This window comes from Lampetra planeri, chromosome 49, assembly GCF_965212315.1.
Source record: "Lampetra planeri chromosome 49, kcLamPlan1.2.h2, whole genome shotgun sequence".
NCBI classification, from domain to species: Eukaryota; Metazoa; Chordata; class Hyperoartia; order Petromyzontiformes; family Petromyzontidae; genus Lampetra; species Lampetra planeri.
Window position 1 is genome coordinate 3,507,085 of NC_136155.1, and position 19,181 is coordinate 3,526,265.

Consider the following 19,181-nt stretch of genomic DNA (forward strand, 5'->3'; position numbering starts at 1 on the left):
TCTGTACGAGTCTACGGGTCTCTGTACGAGTCTACGGGTCTCTGTGCGAGTCTATGGGTCTCTGTGCGAGTCTACGGGTCTCTGTGTGAGTCTATGGGTCTCTGTGCGAGTCTATGTGTCTCTGTGTGAGTCTGTGGGTCTCTGTACGAGTCTACGGGTCTCTGTGTGAGTCTATGTGTCTCTGTGTGAGTCTATGTGTCTCTGTGTGAGTCTATGTGTCTCTGTGTGAGTCTGTGTCTCTGTGTGAGTCTACGGGTCTCTGTGTGAGTCTATGGGTCTCTGTACGAGTCTACGGGTCTCTGTGCGAGTCTACGGGTCTCTGTGCGAGTCTATGGGTGTCTGTACGAGTCTATGGGTCTCTGTGCGAGTCTACGGGTCTCTGTGTGAGTCTGTGGGTCTCTGTACGAGTCTATGGGTCTCTGTACGAGTCTATGGGTCTCTGTGCGAGTCTACGGGTCTCTGTGCGAGTCTATGGGTCTCTGTGCGAGTCTATGGGTCTCTGTGCGAGCCTACGGGTCTCTGTGTGAGTCTGTGGGTCTCTGTGCGAGTCTATGGGTCTCTGTGTGAGTCTATGGGTCTCTGTGTGAGTCTATGGGTCTCTGTGTGAGTCTATGGGTCTCTGTGTGAGTCTGTGGGTCTCTGTGTGAGTCTATGTGTCTCTGTGTGAGTCTATGTGTCTCTGTGTGAGTCTGTGTCTCTGTGTGAGTCTATGTGTCTCTGTGTGAGTCTATGGGTCTCTGTGTGAGTCTATGGGTCTCTGTGTGAGTCTATGGGTCTCTGTGTGAGTCTATGGGTCTCTGTGTGAGTCTGTGGGTCTCTGTGTGAGTCTATGTGTCTCTGTGTGAGTCTATGTGTCTCTGTGTGAGTCTGTGTCTCTGTGTGAGTCTATGTGTCTCTGTGTGAGTCTATGGGTCTCTGTGTGAGTCGATGGGTCTCTGTGTGGGTCTATGGGTCTCTGCGTGAGTCTATGGGTCTCTGCGTGAGTCTATGGGTCTCTGTGTGAGTCGATGGGTCTCTGTGTGAGTCTATGTGTCTCTGTGTGAGTCTATGGGTCTCTGTGTGAGTCGATGGGTCTCTGTGTGGGTCTATGGGTCTCTGCGTGAGTCTATGGGTCTGTGTGAGTCTGTGTCTCTGTGTGAGTCTATGGGTCTCTGTGCGAGTCTACGGGTCTCTGTGTGAGTCTATGGGTCTCTGTGTGAGTCTATGGGTCTCTGTGCGAGTCTATGGGTCTCTGTGCGAGTCTATGGGTCTCTGTGTGAGTCTATGTGTCTCTGTGTGAGTCTGTGTCTCTGTGCGAGTCTATGGGTCTCTGTGCGAGTCTACGGGTCTCTGTGTGAGTCTACGGGTCTCTGTGTGAGTCTACGGGTCTCTGTGTGAGTCTATGGGTCTCTGTGCGAGTCTACGGGTCTCTGTGTGAGTCTATGGGTCTCTGTGTGAGTCTATGGGTCTCTGTGCGAGTCTATGGGTCTCTGTGCGAGTCTATGGGTCTCTGTGTGAGTCTATGTGTCTCTGTGTGAGTCTGTGTCTCTGTGCGAGTCTATGGGTCTCTGTGCGAGTCTACGGGTCTCTGTGTGAGTCTACGGGTCTCTGTGTGAGTCTACGGGTCTCTGTGCGAGTCTACGGGTCTCTGTGTGAGTCTACGGGTCTCTGTGTGAGTCTTCGGGTCTCTGTGCGAGCCACCACCAACTTCACTCCTCCGACCACCACGGGGGGTGTCATCGCCGCGGTTGGGGCTGGAACCCGGACCGGGACCCCTCAACGTTCACGTTAATTCCGGGAACCGCTCCGGGAGACGCTTAAAAATAAAATAAAACCCACATCGGTGACCCTCGCGAGATGGGGGGCGGGGGGGGTCACGAAATCCCAGGAACCTGTCTGAGAGGTCACTGTTGTTCTCGTCGCTCCGCTCGGTCACGCACGGACGGCTCGTTGAGCCTCAAGACTACTTCCCAGGAGGGATGCTGCCAGGTTCTCACGGAAGGCGGTGGTGGAGCGGTGGTGCAGCGGTTAGCGCCACGCTGCGCTACGTATCCCGGCGACCCGGGTTCGATTCCCGCTCGCGGCCAACACCGGTGACGATTGTCTGAGCCGCTCCTGGGCATCCCCTGGGTCGACTCAGCCTCAAATGAGTACCTGGTGCGGTGTGTAAACATCGCCACTGGGGAGACAAAGGCGGCCGGGCGTGGTGCTGGCCACCCACCCCCTCATGTGCTGTGTCGGCCTTCATAGGTGCTGCTAACAGCACTTGCCCCAACAGTCTGTTAAGGCTATACGGGGGATCTTTATCTGTGTTATTGTTTTGTTTTGCGTGTGATCCCAAATGGTGATGTTTTCGCCATCGAGGATGTTTGACCAGGACGGAGTTTTGTTTGCCTGGGAGGAAACGGGAGAACGGGGAGGGAATCTACTCCACTTACACTCACTCTCACTATCACACTCAGTCACACTCACTCACCCCATCACTCTCACTCACCCCTCTCACTCAAACGTCACTCTCACTCACCCCATCACTCTCACTCTGTGGAACAGGGGGAGATCATACAGACACCACAGCAACCAGTACCACCACCGCCGCCACCACCACCGCTACCACCGCCGCCACCACCACCATCATCACCACCGCAACCACCACCACCATCTTCACCCACCACCGCCACCACCACCGCCACCACCACCGCCACCCACCACCACCGCCACCACCACCACCACCCACCACCGCCACCACCACCGCCACCACCACCACCGCCACCGCCACCACCGCCACCACCACCACCTCCTCCTCCACCACCACCCACCACCACCACCGCCACCACCTCCTCCACCACCACCACCACCACCCACCACCACCGCCACCACCACCACCACCACCGCCACCCACCACTACCACCACCGCCACCACCGCCACCACCACCGTCACCACCTCCACCACCACCACCACCCACTCGCCCACAAATCAGCCGAGCAGCGGTGGTGCCGGCGGACGCCCCCCATCCCAAGGGTGATTACCGTGGAGATGCGGCACCATGGCTACGTGGATCCGTGCCGTGAGGACGTCCGGGGTTTACACAGCAGTGTACACACACGGCGCGCATCAGAGTCTGTATCGTGCGGCAGTCGAAACAACAAAGGTGGAGGGCTCTGCATGTTGGTCAATAACGCCGCCTTTGAAGGGGATGCACAAAATGTGGTTTTAAGAAAAATGACGGTAACGTTGACGACCCAAATGGCCAACGGATCGTGTCTGAGACGTGAGACGTTCTGGCAGTCGGAAACACCGAACAAGGATCACCCCCAACCCCCCACGTAGCCTTAACAGACTGTTGGGGCAAGTGCTGTTAGCGAGCACCTATTAAGGCCCGCACGGCACACGAGGGGGTGGGTGGCCAGCAACCACGCCCGGCCGCCTTTGTCTCCCTAGTGGCAATATTTACACACTACTCTCGGTACTCATTTGAGGCTGAGTCGACATAGGGGAGGCCCAGGACCGGTTCAGATAATCGTCACCGGCGTTGGCCGTGAGCGGGAATTGAACTCGGGCCGCTACACCACCCACACCCACACACCTCTACAAGACAAAGATCCCCCGTATAGCCTTAACAGACTGTAGGGGCAAGTGCTGTTAGCGAGCACCTATTAAGGCCGGCACGGCACACGAGGGGGTGGGTGGCCAGCAACCACGCCCGGCCGCCTTTGTCTCCCCAGTGGCGATGTTTTACACACCGCACACCAGGAACTAATTTGAGGCTGAGTCGACCTAGGGGAAGCCCAGGACCTGTTCAGATAATCGTCACCGGTTGATGGCCGTGGGCGGGAATCGAACTCGGATCGCTGGGTTCGTGACGCAGCGTAGCGCGCTAACCGCTGCACCACCGCTCACGTTCATGGTTTACACGGCAGTGTACGCGGTGTACACTATCGTCCATATCGTGTGACAGTCTAAACAGTTGGAAAACACACGCACGCGCACGCACGCACGGTCACACCACGATCACGTGTCGGACCCCCCGAGAGACACCTGGGCGCAGTTAGCGAGCACCTATTAAGGCCGGCACGGCGCACGAGGGCACTGGGTGGCCAGCACCACGTCCCGGCCGCCTTTGTCTCTCTAGTGGAGATGTTTATTCCACACCGCACCATCAATTACGTCACGCGGTTTTTGCACTCCAAGAAGGCTGCGTGGCTGATGGAATGTGTCAAAAGAAAGCCAACAATTTCGTTGTTCCATCACAGCGCTGTTCATCGCAAGGCCCACGGGCTACGGGCTGCCCCTGATGGCCCCGGCCGATAGACAAAGAGTGAAGACACCCCCCACCCACCCCACCCCCAACTATGCCGTCAAACCCAAAAGTGGTTTCAAACGCGTGTGGAGGCCCTTTCTCACGCCGACGATGTATCCTTGGCGAAAGTGCCCGCCCGCCCGCCACCGACCCCTCTGAATGTTCGTGAAGAACACCGCTCACCGCTCTCTTGCGGACGGATACATTCGTAATGTCCAGAGACGTGCTCTCTGGCTCAAGGGTCCATCCCCTGTCGAACAGAAACTGGATCCATTCAGGATGAACCGCCGGGCTCAGATGGGCCGGTTTTGAGTTCAAGGCTTTTAGAAGCTTGTCGTGATTCCTGGGCGAAACGTCGAAAATGTTGTTGGCTTTGCTCAGATGGTAAATGTTGTGGCTTTGCTCAGATTGTAAATGTTGTGGCTTTGCTCAGATGGTAAATGTTGTGGCTTTGCTCTGATCGTAAATGTTGTGGCTTTGCTCAGATTGTAAATGTTGTGGCTTTGCTCAGATTGTAAATGTTGTGGCTTTGCTCAGATGGTAAATGTTGTGGCTTTGCTCAGATGGTAAATGCTGTGGCTTTGCTCAGATTGTAAATGTTGTGGCTTTGCTCAGATCGTAAATGTTGTGGCTTTGCTCAGATTGTAAATGTTGTGGCTTTGTTCAGATGGTAAATATTGTGGCTTTGCTCAGATTGTAAATGTTGTGGCTTTGCTCAGATTGTAAATGTTGTGGCTTTGCTCAGATTGTAAATGTTGTGGCTTTGCTCAGATTGTAAATGTTGTGGCTTTGCTCAGATGGTAAATGTTGTGGCTTTGCTCAGATTGTAAATGTTGTGGCTTTGCTCAGATTGTAAATGTTGTGGCTTTGCTCAGATGGTAAATGTTGTGGCTTTGTTCAGATTGTAAATGTTGTGGCTTTGCTCAGATGGTAAATGTTGTGGCTTTGCTCTGCAACACACCGGCGAACTGTACTCGTAAACAATTGGCACGTTCTGTGTTACGTGACAAACCTCACTAATTGGCTGTGCCGGGTGGTGGCGGGCTTAGCTACACAACATTGATATATTTACGCGATCTAACACCAAAAATAAAACCTGTATCACGGATGACATTGCTCGCGAAAGCCTCCTCTTCCGCCTCCTACTCCGTGTCAAGCCGAGCTTTGGGTCGTCCCGCCCTCCGCCACCCTGACGCAGCCAATTAAATGAAGTTGGCGTCACGCCACCGCGCGGAGTTCGCTGGCCCGGGGCAAACCGCACTCACTGCATCAGAGCGCCATCTGGTGGCGCTCGGCCGTTAGGCATTGAACACGAGAATAATATAACAACTTCCTGCGGAGGGAGCTGGTAGGAACGTTGGGTTGCTCGGTCAATGGCCTGCAGGGTCAACGGCGGCGTGGTGTATTCCGCAAATATGGCCGACTGTGAGTGCGGGCACAAGCCGGCGTGAGTAGGTGAAACGTTGAGTTTTATATGGGCACCACGGGGTGACCAGCCCCTCCCCACCCAGCCCCACCCCTCCCACCCCCCACCCAGCCCCACCCTCCCCACCCAGCCCCTCCCCACCATCCCCACCCAGCCCCTCCCCACCCTCCCCTTTCCACCCAGCCCCACCCCTCCCATTTTTGGATTCACGACGGACGGACACAATAATTCCCTGTGGGCTGGTGGAACCAGGTGGTTCCTACCAGTATAATAATTATATAATATAATAGTAATATTAAATTATATTATATAATTGTTATAATAATATATTAAAATATTATATTATTTCGATTTAAAGCTTTCGTGACTACAGGGATTCATATTCTTGGTTCTTTCGGTAAAGTCACGTAGAAGGGAAACAATAAAATAATAAAAATAAAACAATAAAATTCTCACGACGTTTCGATTGCAACACAAGCAATCATCATCAGGGAGGAAGGGGGGGGGATGGAGGGGGGATGGGAGGAAGGGAGAGGGGGGGATGGGAGGGAGGGGTAGGATGGGATGGAGGGGGAGGATGGGAGGGGGGGATGGGAGGGAGGGAGGGGGGGATGGGAGGGAGGGGGGATGGGAGGGAGGGATGGGAGGGAGGGAGGGGGGGATGGGAGGGAGGGGGGATGGGAGGGAGGGGGGGATGGGAGGGAGGGAGGGGGGGATGGGAGGGAGGGGGGGATGGGAGGGAGGGGGAGATGAGAGGGAGGGAGGGAGGGATGGGAGGGAGGGAGGGGGGGATGGGAGGGAGGGGGGGATGGGAGGGAGGGAGGGGGGATGGGAGGGAGGGGGAGATGAGAGGGAGGGAGGGATGGGAGGGAGGGAGGGGGGGATGGGAGGGAGGGAGGGATGGGAGGGAGAGAGGGAGGGGGGGATGGGAGGGAGGGGGGGATGGGAGGGAGGGAGGGAGGGGGGATGGGAGGGAGGGGGAGATGAGAGGGAGGGAGGGATGGGAGGGAGGGAGGGGGGGATGGGAGGGAGGGAGGGATGGGAGGGAGGGAGGGGGGGATGGGAGGGAGGGGGGGGATGGGAGGGAGGGAGGGAGGGGGATGGGAGGGAGGGGGAGATGAGAGGGAGGGAGGGATGGGAGGAGGGAGGGGGGGGATGGGAGGGAGGGGAGATGGGAGGAGAGAGGAGGGGGGGGATGGGAGGGAGGGGGAGATGAGAGGGAGGGAGGGATGGGAGGGAGGGAGGGGGGGATGGGAGGGAGGGGGGGATTGGAGGAAGGGAGGGAGGGGGGATGGGAGGGAGGGGGAGATGAGAGGGAGGGAGGGATGGGAGGGAGGGAGGGGGGGGGTGGGAGGGAGGGAGGGATGGGAGGGAGGGAGGGATGGGAGGGAGAGAGGGAGGGGGGGATGGGAGGGAGGGGGGAGATGGGAGGGAGGGGGAGATGGGAGGGGAGGGAGGAAGGGAGGGAGGGAGGGAGGGGGGGATGGGAGGGAGAGAGGGAGGGGGGGATGGGGAGGGAGGGAGGGATGGGAGGGAGAGAGGGAGGGAGGGGGGGATGGGAGGGAGGGGGGAGATGGGAGGGAGGGAGGAAGGGAGGGAGGGAGGGAGGGGGGGGATGGGAGGGAGAGAGGGAGGGGGGGATGGGAGGGAGGGAGGGGTTGATGGGAGGGAGGGGGAGATGGGAGGATGGGAGGGAGGGAGGGGGTTGATGGGAGGGAGGGGGGGGTTGGGAGGGAGGGAGGGGGGGATGGGAGGGAGGGGGGATGGGAGGTGGGGGGGGGATGGGGAGGGAGGGAGGGGGGGATGGGAGGGAGGGGGGGGGATGGGAGGGAGGGAGGGGGGGGATGGGAGGGAGGGAGGGGGGGATGGGAGGGAGGGGGGATGGGAGGGAGGGGGGGGGATGGGAGGGAGGGAGGGGGGGATGGGAGGGAGGGAGGGGGGATGGGAGGGAGGGGGGATGGGAGGGAGGGAGGGGGGGGATGGGAGGGAGGGGGAGATGGGAGGGAGGGGGGATGGGAGGGAGGGGGGGGGATGGGAGGGAGGGAGGGGGTTGATGGGAGGGAGGGGGGGATGGGAGGGAGGGGGAGATGGGAGGGAGGGGGGATGGGAGGGAGGGGGGGGGATGGGAGGGAGGGAGGGGGTTGATGGGAGGGAGGGGGGGGTAGGCGTGGGGGCAACTTGCCTTGAGCAGTGCCAGAGCGACGTTGAAGATGACGCTGAGACCCTGCGGGAAGCGTGGGACGTGGTGGTGGTGGAGGGGGGAGAGGAGACACGGAGCCAACGTCAGGAACGTCAGCGTGGAGCGTAAACCAGCATCACGCAAACTCCGGTCATCCTCGCAGCTGCAGCAGCGGCAGCAGCAGTAGCAACAGCAGCAGCAACAGCAGCAGCAGCGGCGGCTTTTTGGCGAAGCCGTCGAACCAAGACGGCTGTCGGTCGCCGCATCGCGCGGCGCTTTCAGACGCGCTCATGCGGCCGTCTGGAACGCTCTTCCGTCCGATACTAGGAAGCCACCGGCAGTCGTGAGCTTCTAAATCACCTCCATTGAAAACGGATTTCTTGGGAAAACAGTTTGTTTGCGTTCAGTCTGTTGCCCTTCTCCCACGCCTCCGCTTATCACGGTTGCCTACGTACGGCGCGAAAGAAGTCCAACGCACACAAACGCACGACATACGTGCACCGCACGCACGTAGCGTTTTGCAAGGCGCGCGACTGCGTAACGCCACAACGAGAGCGGGAGGGGGGGCCAAGATGATGACGATGATGATGATGACGACGATGGGCTGATGGCATCCCCCGCGCGCACCTCCGAGAGTAGGAGGTCGATGATGTGGAACACCATGTAGAGGGGGAACTTGGCGGTGAAGAGGGTGAGGAACCACTGCGAGGCATACATGTGGGCCTCCAGGCCTAGGCCCAGGAAGTGAGCGTACAGCTCCGGCACGTGCTCCTGGGGAAGACAAAGAGGGCGCGGGAGAGAGAGACAGAGACATAAACAACGAGAGAGAGAGAGACACGCAAACTCCAAATATACCGCAGCAGGCGTCAGGGTCGGGATCGAACCCACGACCTCCTGTATACCAGGCGAGGTAGTTAACATCTCCTAGCCACCGTGATGATGATGAGAGAGAGATAGACGCAGATTCCAAATATACAACAGCAGGCGTCAGGGTCGGGATCGAACCCACGACCTCCTGTATACCAGGCGAGGTAGTTAACATCTCCTAGCCACCGTGTGGCCTGCACAGAAGGTTGGGGCGAGCGCCGTTCGCGAGCACCGCCTGTGCAGGCTGGCACTACATGCACGCGCGCACGGACGCACTCACGCACGCGCACACAAAAACATATATACAAAGATCCCCCATATAGCCTATAACAGACTGTTGGGGCAAGTGCAGTTAGCGAGCACCTATGAAGGCTGGAACGGCACACGAGGGGGTGGGTGGCCAACACCACGCCCGACCGCCTTTGTCTCCCCAGTGGCGATGTTTACACATTACTCTAGGTACTCATTTGAGGCTGAGTCGACCTAGGGGAGGCCCAGGACCGGTTCAGATAATCGTCGGGAAACGAACCCGGGTCGCCAGGTTCGTAGTGCAGTGCGCTAACCGCTACACCACCGCTCCCCACACGCACACCCACACACAGACACACACAAACACACACACGCACACTCACACACTGACACGCACACACTGACACAGACACACGCACTCACACACTCACACACAGACACACGCACACACTCACACACAGACATACACACTGACACACACACACAGACACACACACACGTACACACACACACACACGTACACACACACACACTCACACACTGACACAGACACACACACTCACACACTCACACACACACACACGTACACACACACACAGACACACAAACACACACTCACACAAACACAGAAACACACACGTACACACACACACACAGACAACAACAACAACAACAACCGCCATTCGCCACTAAGTGGCGGTGACGTCACCACGACGCTTGTGCCAGGCCATGTGCACCTTGAGGCCACGTGAAGTGTCGAACGCCCGCTGGCAGGAGGTCACGGGGCAGACCCATGTGCCACGGGTCGACTGACCGAGATGACCGAGATGACTGGCTGATGCACCACCTGTGCCCCCTACTGTACCAACTTGCTGTGCTTTAGCCACCCGGCGCTCCGCTCGTTGTTGTGAGCGTCGCTCCTCCGCCCTCCGTTGTTGTTGGAGGGCGACTGCCTCCAACTGCCCAGTAGCGTCCTTCACGAGCCTCCTCCACTGAGGCCGATCTTGACACCGCTGGTACCAGTCATCGGCAAGTCCACTCAGCTCCACGTCCTCCTGTACCACATCACTCCATCTCTTCTCTAGCCCGTGCCGCGCCCGTTTAGCCCCCTCGATCCGGCCGAACAAAAGCTGTTTAGGCATGCGGTGGCTGGGCATGCGGGCTACATGACCCAGCCAACGCAGCCTTGCCTGCCGGAGGAGCTCACTGATGGGACTTTGCCCAGATCTTTCAAGGACTTGTGAGCTCCTCACACAATCCAGCCTGGTTAAACCCAGGATGGATCGTAGGCAGGCCAGCCTAAATGTTTCCAACCGGCGAAGATGCTCCACTAGGGGGGTCCACGTTTCGCAAGCGTAGAGAAGGGAGGGAATGACCGTGGCCGAGAAAACCTGAAGCTTCGTGCGGAGCGACAGACCAGGTAGCTTCCACACAGCGTTACGCAACCGATGAAAAGATATTGCCGCTCGACTGATTCGGAGTGAGACCTCTGCTGATAAACTGGAGCCGGTCATAAGCACACTGCCCAGGTATGGGAAACTCTCCACTCTCTCCACAACTGCCCCATCACCAATTGGGAGTTGTGGGGGTGGAGTGTCCGATGGTACAAAATACCCAGGCAGGTGCTTAGTTTTGGTGGGGCTGATGGTAAGGCCCCACCTCTTAGTGGCACGCTCCAGTCTCAGCAGCAGCGTCTCCAACTCCTCTTCTGAATGAGCAGCTATTACCAAATCATCGGCATACATAACGTGGTTGACCAATAGGGAGCCATCCCTTGATCGCACCCGGGCGTCGATCAGCCTCCCATTATATCTGTACCAAATGGAAATTCCCCCGGTACAGCTATTGAAGGCTTCACGAACTACGCAGTCGAAATAGATGTTAAATAATGTGGGAGCCAAAGGACATCCCTGTCGCACCCCAAGGTGTACAGGGAAAGGCTCCGACTCCCGGCCACGTAGTTTTACCCGGGCCCGCTCACCATCATGAAGGTCCTTAATGATCGTGAGCAGAGGGTCAGGGACTCCGAAAGCACGAAGAACAACCCAGAGCCCAGTCCTACTGATGGTATCATAGGCCTTGACCAGGTCAATAAAGCAGAGATGTAGGTCTTTTTGGAATTCCCTACACCTCTGCTGTAGCAGACGGACAGAAAATATGGCATCTGTGCAGGACCGCCCTTTCCTGAAACCGCATTGGGGCTCCGCAAGCCTCTCCTCAGCGTGCCTAGCAAGGCGATGTTGAATAATCCTTGCCAGGACCTTACCCGGCACACTGAGGAGTGAGATGCCCCTGTAGTTGTTACAGTCGGCACGGTCCCCCTTCTTAAAGAGGGGGACCACCAGGGCATCCTTCCAGTCCTGCGGAACCCGTCCAGTGGTCCAGACTGTTGTTATGATGTCATATAGGGCAGTCTGTGCACAAACGCCACCCTCCCTCAGCATTTCGCTTGGGAGATCATCTCTGCCCGGTGCCTTCCCTGGTCTCAGACTCCGGATCGCCCTCAGTACTTCCTCAACAGCTGGCACCTCAGCCAGCCACTCACAGGGGGTGACCTCTTCCAATATTTGAGGCACCGCAGCCTCAGCAGGGTTATCCCCACTTTGTGCCATGATTTTTTCCTGGCTGAGAGATTTTCCCTCCCCCAGGACCTCACAGAAATGCTCAGCAAATCTGCAAACCTGTTCCTGGGGGTCGGAGATTGGATCACCGTTTTTTCCTCTAATGATGGTAATAGGTGTGGCGCTGCAGGTTACTTTTTTGATGGAGTTAAATAGTGATTTGTGATCGCGGGCCACTGAGGCAGACTCCATCTCCTCAGCAACCCGCGACCACCACCCATCCTTGCAGCGCCTCACGGCTCTCCGAACCTCCGAGCGAAGGCTGCGGTAAACCTCCTCATTCTCTGACGTGGGATGCTGTAGGCGATGAGAGTGGGCCTGTCGCTTTTTCTCAATTAACCTGAACACCTCCTCCGTCAGCCAGGGTTTCTGGGGAGGTCTGGACCGCGTACCAAAAGCAGCCATTGCAGCTGCATGAGTCACAGTCTTAAACCTCGCCCATTTACCCTCGACATCAGGTGGAGTGGGGGACGATGCCAACCCCAGCTGCAAGCGATGATGAAATTCTCGCTTGCAACTTTCATCAGCTAACTGAGACCAGGCCACTTTTGGTTGGAATGGGATCCTGGGTGTACACCCACCACCGGAGTGGAAGAATGGCAGGCGCATCTTACAGATGACTAGTCGATGGTCAGAGGGCAGATCAGCTCCACGGTAGGTCCTGGTGTCAAGGACATGGGCTCGCATCCGCTGGTCCGTCACTATGTAGTCCAGCAGATGTTCTTGCTTGGACCCGGCATGTATCCATGATGTTGTGTGGATGCGCCGATGCCGGAAGAGCGTGTTGGTAATTACAAGCCCATGGGCTGCACAAAAATCTAGCAGCCTCCTACCGTTATTATTGAGCTGATCTGGCCCATGCCTTCCAATCACTCCAGACCAGGTGTCAGCATCATGACCAACTCGGGCATTGAAGTCACCCAACAAGATGACTCTGTCCCGAGTGGCCACTTTAGCCAGCACCTGTGACAGGAGGTCATAGAAAGCGTCTGACTCACATCGGCTTTGCCTGCATCCCTCCACGGATGTTCGTCTTCGGTGGGGGCATGCCATGTCTGTGTGTGTGTGTCTGTGTGTCCGGCAAAACAACCTCCTACCTCCTCGCGGTGCCGGATGGGCAACATTGTCGTGGGCAGTGCTGTGGGGGGAGGGCCAATGCCCATTGGCCTCTCCCCTCATGGCGTCTGTGGCCACCACAGTGGCTAAACGGGGGCTCTGGACGGGTGCGAGGGGCTGGTAACCCATCCACCTTCAATTAACCACCACTAAACTACGAAGTAAACATAGACCTGTAACTAATAAGCTTGTGCCGGAGGCCCCGGGGGGTCAGGCTTTTATGACGTCTCCTGGCCAAACCCCATTTGGCGGAGCCAGGAGATTGAATTTTCACCCTCGAGGCTCCTCCAGAAACAACGAAAAACCATTGCGGATGGCCACGTGGAATGTTCGAACGCTCACTGCGGAGAAGAGGCTGCCACTCCTCTGTCGGGAGCTGGACCGGTACCGTCTGGATCTCTGTGGCATTCAGGAGGTCCGGTGGACTGGTTCTGGATCCTGCCACCATGAGGGGTGGACAGTCCTCTACTCGGGGCAGGAGACTGCCAAACAACAGGGTGTGGCTCTTCTTCTGAACAAAAGAATGAAGGGGGCGTGGGAGCGTGGCGGTGAGGTGTGGGAAGCTGTAAGCCCCAGGATACTTTGGGCTCGCCTTCCCATCAATCAGAGGCGAGGAATGGTGGTCGTGGTTACACACACACACTCACACACAGACACTCTCACACACAGACACACAAACACAGACACACACAATCACACACCTGCATGAGTCTTTCCAGCTGGTAGAACTTGCAGTGGAGGTCGTCGAAGTTTTGCCGGAAGAGGTCGCGCAAGCCGTAGGCGAACATGATCTTGACCAGCACGCCAAACGCCTGCTCCTCCGGCATCTGGGGGCCGGGCGAGTCAACGAGTTCGATTCCCGATCCCCACGACCGTCAACACCGGCGACGGTCATCTGAACCGGTTCTGGGCCTCCCCTAGATCGACTCAGACTCAAATGAGTACCTGGTGCGGTGTGTACGCATTTGCCACTGGGGAGACAAAGGCGGCCGGGCGTGGTGCTGTCCACCCCACCCCCTCGTGTACCGTTCCGGCCTTCATAGGTGCTGCTCGCTAACAGCACTTGCCCCTACAGTCTGTTAAGGCTATACGGGGGATCTTTGTCTTTCTTATGTTGTGGGTTGTGTTGGGGGGGGAGCGGTGGTGTAGCGGTTAGCGCGCCGCGCCGTGAGTCTGGCCACCCGGGTTGGATTCCCGTTCACGGCCAACATCGGTGGTGGATATCTGAACCGGTCTCGGGACTCCCCTAGGTCGACTCAGACTCAAATGAGTACCTGGTGCGGTGTGTACGCATTGCCACTGGGGAGACAAAGGCGGCTCTGCGTGGTGCTGGCCACGAACCTCCCCCCCCGTGTGACGTTGCCAGCCTTGACAGGTGCTGCTGGCTAGCGGCACTTGCCCCGACAGTTAAGGCTTGGAAGGGGAATCTTTGTCTTTGGTGTGTGTGAGTACGTGCGAGTGTGAGCGTGAGAGTGAGTGAATGTCAGTGAGTGAATGCGAGTGCGTGAATGTGAGTGCGAGTGAGTGAATGTGAGTGAGTGAATGTGAGTGAGTGAGTGTGAGTGAATGCGAGTGCGAGTGAGTGAATGTGAGTGAGTGAATGTGAGTGAGTGAGTGTGAGTGAATGCGAGTGAGTAAATGTGAGTGAGTGAATGTGAGTGCGAGTGAGTGAATGTGAGTGAGTGAATGTGAGTGCGAGTGAGTGAATGTGAGTGCGAGTGAGTGAATTTGAGTGAGTGCAGGTGAGTGAATTTGAGTGCAAGTGAGTGAATGTGAGTGTGAGTGAGTGAATGTGAGTGAGTGAATGTGAATGCGAGTGAGTGAATGCGAGTGAGTGAATGTGAGGGAGTGAATCTGAGGGAGTGAATGTGAGTGTGAGTGAGTGAATGTGAGTGAGTGAATGTGAGTGAATGTGAGTAAGTGAATGTGAATGCGAGTGAGTGAGTGCGAGTGAGTGAATGTGAGTGCGCGTGAGTGAATGTGAGTAAGTGAATGTGAATGCAAGCGAGTGCGCGTGAGTGAATGTGAGTGAATGTGAGTGAGTGAATGTGAGTGAATGTGAATGTGAGTGAATGTGAGTGAGTGCATGTGAGTGAATGTGAGTGCGAGTGAGTGAGTGTGAGTGAATGTGAGTGAATGCGAGTGAGTGAATGTGAGTGCGAGTAAGTGAATGTGAGTGCGCATGAGTGAATGTAAGTGAGTGAATGTGAGTGAGTGAATGCGAGTGAATGTGAGTGATTGTGAGTGAGTGAATGTGAGTGAATGTGAGTGCGCGTGAGTGAATGTGAGTGAGTGAATGTGAGTGAATGCGAGTGAGTGAATGTGAGTGAATGTGAGTGAATGTGAGTGAATGTGAGTGCGCGTGAGTGAATGTAAGTGAGTGAATGTGAGTGAGTGAATGCGAGTGAATGTGAGTGATTGTGAGTGAGTGAATGTGAGTGCATGTGAGTGCGCATGAGTGAATGTAAGTGAGTGAGTGAATGCGAGTGAATGTGAGTGATTGTGAGTGAGTGCATGTGAGTGAATGTGAGTGCGCGTGAGTGAATGCGAGTGAGTGAATGTGAGTGAATGCGAGTGAATGTGAGTGAATGCGAGTGAGTGAATGCGAGTGAATGTGAGTGAATGCGAGTGAATGCGAGTGAATGTGAGTGATTGTGAGTGAGTGCATGTGAGTGAATGTGAATGCGCGTGAGTGAATGCGAGTGAGTGAATGTGAGTGAATGCGAGTGAGTGAATGCGAGTGAATGTGAGTGAATGCGAGTGAATGCGAGTGAGTGAATGTGAGTGAATGCGAGTGAATGTGAGTGAATGCGAGTGAGTGAATGTGAGTGAATGCGAGTGAATGTGAGTGAATGCGAGTGAATGTGAGTGAGTGAATGTGAGTGCGCGTGAGTGAATGTGAGTGAATGTGAGTGAATGCGAGTGAGTGAGCGACTCACGTGCAGGAGCAGTACGGCTGCGAGGAACGACTGGCCCTGGCAGTAGCCGATCTCCTCGTCGTAGATCGAGTAGGCCTGTGGTGGCGCAGACAATCATCATCGTCATCATCATCATCGTCAAGGGCAAGCTGCCACTAGGAGGTCCCCTAAGCTAATGCGCACTAAGACAAGTTGTAAGAATCGGTTAAACCCTTTATGGCAATCAAACAGGAAGTCATCTTCTTGGTTCTTTCGGTAAAGTCCCTTCTACGTGACTTTACCGATAGAACCAAGAAGATGAATCCCTGCAGTCACGAAAGCTTTAAATCGAAATCAAACAGGAAGTGTTAAGATGTTAAGACGCCAAACAGAAACCTTTTGCAAGGAATCATGTCTGCATTAACCACACGCACTTGGGGTTGAACACGCAAACAGAAACACATGCTCTGGTAGTAAATGATGATGCATTGTTTTTGAAACTGATTGGTCCACACCAGAGACAGCTTTCTTTAGAGCCTCGTCTCAAACAGGACGCCGAAAGGCGGACAGCACACACACTACGCCGCTGTCAGCACATTGGGAGCTCGGGGTAGAGCAGCAATATCATGGGACATCTCCCTTGCCAGTATCGAAATATAAAACCTATCCTTACATTTTGATACTGGCAAAGGAAGGTCCCCATGATTAGACGAGTTGATTCTGTTCCACCACGTGAGAATCGAAGTGACCAAGAGAGACGCATCATCATCATTGTTATTGCTACGACTACTGTACTAGCCTGTAGCCCGTACAAGTGCGGGTGTATTGCAGTACATCTGAAACTTGCAGGCGAAAAGCAGAGCGCGACTTGGTGATATTCATTGCATGAATTCGTGTGCAATTTGTAAGGGCGCGGTGACACAGACCTATTTCATTTAAAGGCTATAACCCCTTGTTCATGATGACGTCATTTTTGCTTGATGTCTCAACAGCGTGACGGAGATCACGTGACGTGAGGGTTCTGCCTTTGTCGTGAGGGCTGTGAGTTGATGCCGAGGAGGGGGGAGGGGGCGCCTCGCCCCCCCCCCTCCCAATGTGGAGTGACGTCACCCGCTAATTAATATTAATGGACGTTGGGTGTCCATTTGGAGGACGTCACCGCTTCATGATTATTAATGAGGGGGGCTGTTCGACGTGGAGTGACGTCACCGGCTCATGATTATTAATGAGGGGCTGGTCGACGTGGAGTGACGTCACGCGCGTGACACACAGACATTCTTGGGTAAATATAGTCGCGAATTTGAGTGCCACAGTTGAGAGATGTTAACTACCTCGCCTGGTGTGCAGGAGGTCGTGGGTTCCATCCCGACCCTGACGCCTGCTGTATATCTGTAGTGTGTGTGTGCTCCCCGTGGGAGTGTGTGGGGGGGGGCCACGCCGACCTTGCAGATTTTGTAGAGGGAGTCTTGTCCATCTCCACCGCTGTCCTTGAAATATCCGTGCGCCGGGAAGGTTCGGTGGATGTCCCTCGTGATGGCGGAGTCCTGCGGAGACACCTGCGGCGCGGTGGGGGGTGCGGGGGGGAGGAAGAGGTGGGGGGGGTGCGGGGGGGAGGAAGAGGTGGGGGGGGGTGTGGGTAGGGGGGGAAGAGGTGGGGGGGGGTGTGGGTAGGGGGGGAAGAGGTGGGGGGGGGTGTGGGTAGGGGGGGAAGAGGTGGGGGGGGGGTGTGGGTAGGGGGGGGAAGAGGTGGGGGGGGGGGTGTGGGTAGGGGGGGAAGAGGTGGGGGGGGGGGGTGTGGGTAGGGGGGGAAGAGGTGGGGGGGGTGTGGGTAGGGGGGGAAGAGGTGGGGGGGGGGGTGTGGGTAGGGGGGGCAGAGGTGGGGGGGGGGGTGTGGGTAGGGGGGGAAGAGGTGGGGGGGTGTGGGTAGGGGGGGAAGAGGTGGGGGGGGGGGTGTGGGTAGGGGGGGAAGAGGTGGGGGGGGGGTGTGGGTAGGGGGGGAAGAGGTGGGGGGGGGGTGTGGGTAGGGGGGGAAGAGGTGGGGGGGGGGTGTGGGTAGGGGGGGAAGAGGTGGGGGGGGGGTGTGGGTAGGGGGGGGAAGAGGTGGGGGGGGGGTGTGGGTAGGGGGGGAAGAGGTGGGGGGGGGGGGGGCGGAGTGGGGGGGCAGGAGACACGGTGAGGGCCGAGCCGGCAAGGCGGATGGGGAGGAGGGTGGTGACGCATCACACCTTCGCGTAAATATATAAATGTTTACACCATTGGAACCTCATTTGCCAGTAAAAATATTGATAATTGGTTTTTTACCCTTCTATCTGGCAACAAAATTGACACCTTTTTTTACAAGGAGTCATGTTTGCATAGACCACAATACCTGCAGTCGTAATGCAAACAAAAAACATAACTCTGATAATGTATGCACTGTCCTTGAAGTTGATTGGTCCACACCCGAGACAGCTTTCCTTAGAGCCTAGTCTCACATGATGTTGGACCAGATGACGCCAAAAGGCGCATTTTTAAAATCTAAATTTTACATCTATCATTGTAATTGTTTTACTTATTAATCGGCCTGTCCCCTCGTAACGATCACGGGAGGAGAGGGCCCGTTACAGACGCGAGGCGATTCGAGATTCTGGGCCATTGAGATGCTGGGCCATTGAGATGATGGGGCCATTGAGATGATGGGGCCATTCAACTCCACACGCAACTCGCTGTGACCCGCCGTTGACAAAGTGTGGCCGCGCTGAGTCTCAAGACCGTTTCTCAGGAGGATCCTGCCGAGTTCTTTGTGTTCGCAGTAGGGGCCACGATGTTGCCGCTGGGTGATCGTCACAGGCACACATCATCGTTAACGTTTGGCCAACACCCGGTTGCATTGCAAATGTGGTTTCTTTTTAGCTATGGGGGGAGAAAAATGAAAACCATCTCAGAACAGCGGTTGAACGTACAAACTCCTAAGACAAAGATCCCCCTATAGCCTTTACAAAATGTTGGGGCAAGTGCTGTCAGCGGGCACCTATGAAGGCCGGCACGGCACACGAGGGGGTGGCTAGCACCACGCCCGGCCGCCTTTGTCTCCCTCGCGGCGATGTTTACACACCGCACGTGACCCAGGACTGCGGTTGAAAGAATCGCCACTGATGTTGGCCGTGAGCGTGGAGTCAAACTCGAGTCACCGGGTGCGAAGCGCAGCGTAGCGCGAACCACTGCGCCACGCACACACTCACACCCTACCACACACTCACACACTCACACACACACTCACACCCTACCACACACTCACACACACTCACACACACACTCACACCCCTACCACACACTCACACACTGACTCACACACACTCACACACCCTACCACACTCACACACACTCACACACACACTCACACCCTACCACACACTCACACACTGACTCACACACACTCACACACCCTACCACACTCACACACACTCACACACACACTCACACCCTACCACACACTCACACACACTCACACACTCACACACACACTCACACACCCTACCACACTCACACACACTCACACACACACTCACA

General features: G+C 56.3%; 1 protein-coding gene across 1 annotated transcript in view; it reads right to left on the bottom strand.

Annotated features, from left to right (window-relative positions):
- Positions 1-19,181, bottom strand: part of LOC144734070 (rab GTPase-activating protein 1-like) — a 146,717-nt gene that overhangs the window by 15,443 nt on the left and 112,093 nt on the right. Inside the window, 5 exon segments of the mRNA XM_078616121.1 lie at positions 7,886-7,927; positions 8,510-8,653; positions 13,437-13,562; positions 15,675-15,749; positions 17,075-17,188. Coding sequence (XP_078472247.1) covers positions 7,886-7,927; positions 8,510-8,653; positions 13,437-13,562; positions 15,675-15,749; positions 17,075-17,188 — 501 coding nt within the window.